At 61.0% G+C, this 5,047-nt stretch overlaps 1 protein-coding gene across 1 annotated transcript; it reads left to right on the top strand.

The window, feature by feature from the left end:
- Nucleotides 1-92: 92 nt before the first annotated feature.
- On the top strand, nt 93-3,751 carry DALRD3 (DALR anticodon binding domain containing 3; the record flags this gene model as incomplete). Its single annotated transcript, XM_009702667.1, has 12 exons — nt 93-233; nt 293-573; nt 826-884; nt 995-1,105; nt 1,412-1,482; nt 1,853-1,911; nt 2,256-2,338; nt 2,440-2,563; nt 2,673-2,731; nt 2,842-2,955; nt 3,174-3,242; nt 3,495-3,751. Coding segments are annotated over 12 exons (1,291 nt in total), but the record flags the coding sequence as incomplete, so codon positions are not given.
- Between the last annotated feature and the right edge of the window lie 1,296 nt (nt 3,752-5,047).

Here is a 5,047-nt window from a genome sequence, read left to right as displayed (position 1 = left end):
GCTGCGCGCCCAGGGGTGAGTGCCCTGCCCTCGCCCTGCTGCCTGGCTGCCTGGCCCTGCCCTGCCAGCGCCCTCCTTTCCCTCTCTCGCAGGGTCGGCGTCTGCCTGGTCCCTGCCCTCGCCAAGGAGGAGAACCGGGAGGTCCTGCAGCAGCTCCGTATCAGCTGGCCCTCCAGCTCTGGTTGCTCGGCCTTCCCTGACACCGTCTCAGCCTTGAAGCGAGCGCTGGGCCGGTCCTCCTGTGCCACAGCCTGTGAGCAGGGGCCAGGCACAGCCACGCTGCCTGAAGCAGGGTCGGCGTCTGCCTGGTCCCTGCCCTCGCCAAGGAGGAGAACCGGGAGGTCCTGCAGCAGCTCCGTATCAGCTGGCCCTCCAGCTCTGGTTGCTCGGCCTTCCCTGACACCGTCTCAGCCTTGAAGCGAGCGCTGGGCCGGTCCTCCTGTGCCACAGCCTGTGAGCAGGGGCCAGGCACAGCCACGCTGCCTGAAGATGTCATCTGTAAAGTGCACTTGAAGAGCTTTGTGGAGCAGCAGGGCTTGGTGGGCTATGACCCCAATCTAGATGTCCTTGTCGGTGAGCCTCATGTGTACAGCAGCTCTAGTGTGACAGCAGGGGGGCAAACGGCTGCAAACAGGCCTGCTTCCTTTTTTCCCAATGGTTTTTATAGAAAATAAGGGGGTTTTAGATCCAAATTGCCTTCTCTTATTCCCCATCAGGCTGGTTTGAGCCAGAAACACAGACAGCCTGGGGCAGACCCAATGGTGCAGGATGCTGGGGGGGTGGTGAACCCTCATGTCCTGCTCTGAGTGTCCTTCCTTCTTTCAGTGACGGAGGGGAAGCTGCGGTCCCTGGCTGAGCTGCAGCAAGCCGTTCTGCAGTGCACAGTGAGTAACCCTGTGGCGCTGCCTGCCTCTTGCTTTCCAGACATTGTTCCCTTCTGTCAGGCAATAGCATTTGAGCTCCCTGCTGTGCTCTGCTGCAGGCTGGAGGCCAGGGGAGCTGCTGCAGCATCCTGCATGTGGTGAACTGCGAGGAGGAATTTCAGCAGCAGCAGCTCGATCTGCTCTGGAGGATTTTGGATCCAGGAGCCCACACAGCTTTGCAGGTGAGGAACCTCTGACACGCCTCACTGTGGCCCCAGCATCCTTGCACTCAGCCAGCATCCTTCAGTCCCTGCAGCAAATGCCGAGGCCCAGCCTTGCACTCTCAGCAGCCCCTCCATGCTCTTGCTGAAGTGGTGGAGCAGCCTCTCTGTCCTTGGGATTTCAGCGCTAAAGAAGGGGAGGGGGTGGGGCAGGAGAAGACTGCGGGGACATAGCTAGAACTGGTTTTAGCCTGGTTCTCCTGCACCGTGTTTTAGTGGAGCTTCTGAGTCTTTGACCCCAGCCCTGGCCTCTCCTCTCTCTTTCAGAAACACCTTGTCTGCGGGCCAGTGAAGGTGACAAACCCCTCATCGCCCATCGGGGCAGACCAGTATTTCCAGTAAGTTGGAGTGTAGCAAGGTACCTGCTGTGCTGCTTGCTTGCCAAAGCTCCCTGCATTCTGCCCAGCCCCGTGGGCACCCAGGCAGCCACACTGCAGCGCTGAGCGAGCTGGTGGCACATGGAGAGTTCTGTGCAATCCCTCCATTCTGCTTTTCTGTGGCCTCAGGGCTGTCTGGAAAGGACTAGAGGTGCAGAACAGAGGCCACGGGGCCCTTCCCAGTCCCAGTGCCTTCCTGCAGCAGTGCTACTTCTGGCCCAATCAGTGCTGCCAGGGGGCTGCTGGGAGGAAAGGCAGCGGCAGGAGTTGGGGTGCGTTCTGGGGCCAGCTCAGCCCAGGGGTGGTGGCTGTGAGTGTCTGTTCCTCCCAGGCTCCGAAAGCACCAGATGTACGAAGCCTCTGTGATGAAGTATGGGGAGCTTGCGCAAGGTGAGGGTTTGCTCTGCGGTTCCACGCACAGATGCTGCTCCATCCCCATCTCTGCTGCTCCCCTGACTCTCCCCCCTCACCTCTGAGTCTCCAGCCAGTGCAGCTTTCCCCTGCATGGTGCTCTCTCGCATCTCCCTGATGGAGCCAGGTGCTGGCGTTGCTTGGGGGAAGGCATCTAAACTGCCATGCAGGGCACTGGCACAGATGGGGACCAGGGCTGGGGAAGTGTGGTGGTCCCCAGCTTCCACCAGAGCCCCCTGGTCCCAGGGGGGGCTCCTGCCTGGGTGCTGGGGGTGACAGTACATAGGAGTGGCTGTGTGTAATGCCACCTCTGTTCTCTGCAGATGAGGCGTGGACTGAGGTGATTGATACCCTCACAGTGGCTGCCATCAGGTTTGAGATGCTGAGCACTGCTCACCGGAGTCAGGTAGGACAGTGGTTTGCACAGAGCTGGGGCAGGCAAACCGTGGGAATAGAGGAGCAGCTCTGTGCTGAGCAGCCTGGACTATGACTTCTCCCTGCCCTCAGATCACCCTGGACCTGGAGGACAGCAGCATCTCAACAAAGGGGACCAAGAGTGGTGCCTTCGTGATGTACAACTGTGCACGGCTGGCTACGCTTTTCGACACCTACCAGCGGGCTGTGGAGCAGGGTGAGCACCAGCTCCACAACCCTCCTCTGACAGCCAGTCCTGGGCTGTTCCTCACGCCTGGAGCTACAGGGGCTTCTCCAGGCACAACAGTCTCCCACCTCCTTTCCAGGCACATACCCACCTCTGCCACCAGTGTCAGAACTGAACTTCTCCTGCCTCCGAGAAGAGGTGAGTGCTGAGAAGGGAAATGCGGGAACCTGTGTGCCCCCAGCCCCAGTGATGGACGCTTATGTGCCAGGAATATCCACCCCTCTCTGACACACGTAATGCTTTCACAGGGTGAATGGCTCCTGCTCTTCAACTATCTCCTGCCCTTCCCTGAAGTCCTGCAGCAGGCAGCACAGCTGCCCGCACCCACCAAGGGAATCCGGATCACAGCCAACACAGAGACAGTAAGTGCCATGTGCTGTAGCACCCATGGGTGCTGCTGCAGCAGTCACAGCCCAGAGCAAAGCTACATCATGCCAGCAGGGTGCTGCCCACCGGTGAGCCATGCAGGGGGAAAAGACTACACCACTTCTGGGGCTCCTCCTGCTGTGCTTGGGGTGGGGAACAGCCTAAGACTGGCCAGACCCAGCCATGCCAGCAGCAGCTGCTCTCTGTCTTGCAGGTGTGCAAATTCCTGATCCAGCTCAGCATGGATTTCAGCTCCTACTACAACCGGGTGCATGTCCTGGGGGTGAGTCGGATGGCCCGGGCCTGCAGGCTTGTGGCCCTGCAGTCCTTCCTGGGGCTGGACTACAGTTGGGGGGTTACAGTTGGGGGGCAGCCATGTGGGGAACAGGCTCTGGGGTGCCAGCCGTGTGATGCAGCCTGCTCCAGCCCCTCAAGGATGTGTACACAGGGCGCAAAGGCAGCAGTACCTCTTGGGCGAGCCCCTTGAGGGGCAATATGGCCACCAGGCTCAAGTTGCTGCCTTTTGTCTCTGCAGGAGCCGTTCCCCCACCTCTTTGACCAGATGTTTGCCCGCCTCCGGCTGCTGGGAGCGGTGAGGGACATGTTCCACAGTGCGCTGGCAACTCTGCACCTCCCTCCTCTCAGCCAGATCTGAGCCACCACTGAAGAGCTGTGCCATGGTGTGACAGGCACCAGGACAACACCACGAGGGGAGGGACAGGGCACGTCCTCCCTGGCAAGGCGAGGGGCTGCCCCGCTGTCAGGCAGGATCAGGGCATGCCTCAGCCCCATCCAGGTGGTTCCCCTCCCACTCTTCTCGTGGTTTGACTATGTGCACCCCACAGCTGTGCCCAGCATGGGAGATGGGTGCGTGTGCCACGTCCACACCAGCGGAAGGGAGGATGCCTGCGGCGTCCTGCAAGGCGGACTGGGGAGTAACGGGGGACGCAGCACCAGGGACCAGTCACCACAAAACCAGACACCAACCTCGCTTCTGTCAAATTTTTTTTTTATTGAAGGTTGCTCCATGCTGGCAGGGAGCTCCTGAGCCTCAAGGCTCCTGTTGGGCCCTGAGCCAGGCCCTGATACTGGGGTCCAATACATTTGTTGGACAAATGCTGCCTGTGTCTGACCCCAACAGATCACCTTGCCCCACGCAGGGCAGGGGCCACGCGCCGCTGTTTGTCCTTCCCTGTGCTTCGATTGTGCTGGGTCCTGCTGCTGTGCAGGAACAACCCACTCCATTTGAGGCAGCACTGAAGGGCTGCTTTGAGGGGGTGGTGGCCTGCAGGGTGCCGCTGGAAGAGGCTCAGTGTCCCCACTCATATTTCAGCACAGTCCCCAGCACTGCAGGGTCAGGGCTGTCTCACAGGACCCTGGCCCAGGAAGCACAAGGCTGCACCCTGCCATGTGCTGCAGCAGCGTCTGACAGCTTTTGGCCTCCTCCTGCCCTCAAGCTCCCAGAGCCGGGCACGGCACCCAGTGTCCTCCTGAGCAGGTTCTTTCTGGGACTAGAGCTGGAAAGCCTGGACATGGATCCGTTGCACCTTGGGGAGGAGGAACTTCTCCTGGGCAGGGTTAGCTGACCACCTCCACTCCTCCTTTATTGCCTGGGGAGCTGCAGGCTTGTCCAGGAGGGGTCACATCTGCCTTCTCCCCTGAGAACGCCAGCCTTGAGCACCCCAGATGTGGCTGCACTGTCCCCCAAAGGAGACAAGCACACCCGTCCCCTCAAGAGGGGACACATCAGCACGCAGGCTGGGACAGGGGCTGCAGTGACGGGCAGAGCACAAGTGCAGGGTGCTCTCCCCAGACAGGCAGGGAGCGGGGTGTGCTGCACACCTGCCCCGTTACCGGGGAGCCTCTGGTGGAGAGGGCTTGGTGGGGGCTGTGCCATGCAGCATCTCCAGGCCCTGCCCGCAGAGCACACAGTGGTACCGCAGCTCTCCTCCGGCCTCCGCCACTTCCCAGCAGTCCAGCTCGGCCAGGTCGGGCACATGGAAGAAGGTGGTGCTGAGCGCGTCCAGCCCGCCCGGGCCCCGGCACCACAATGTCAGGCGCTGGTCCACCGAGGCAGAGAGCAGCAGG

Source organism: Cariama cristata, unplaced genomic scaffold (assembly GCF_000690535.1).
Source record: "Cariama cristata isolate BGI_N322 unplaced genomic scaffold, ASM69053v1 scaffold35696, whole genome shotgun sequence".
In the NCBI taxonomy this organism is placed as follows: domain Eukaryota; kingdom Metazoa; phylum Chordata; class Aves; order Cariamiformes; family Cariamidae; genus Cariama; species Cariama cristata.
This window is presented reverse-complemented; position numbering and strand designations above follow the sequence as displayed.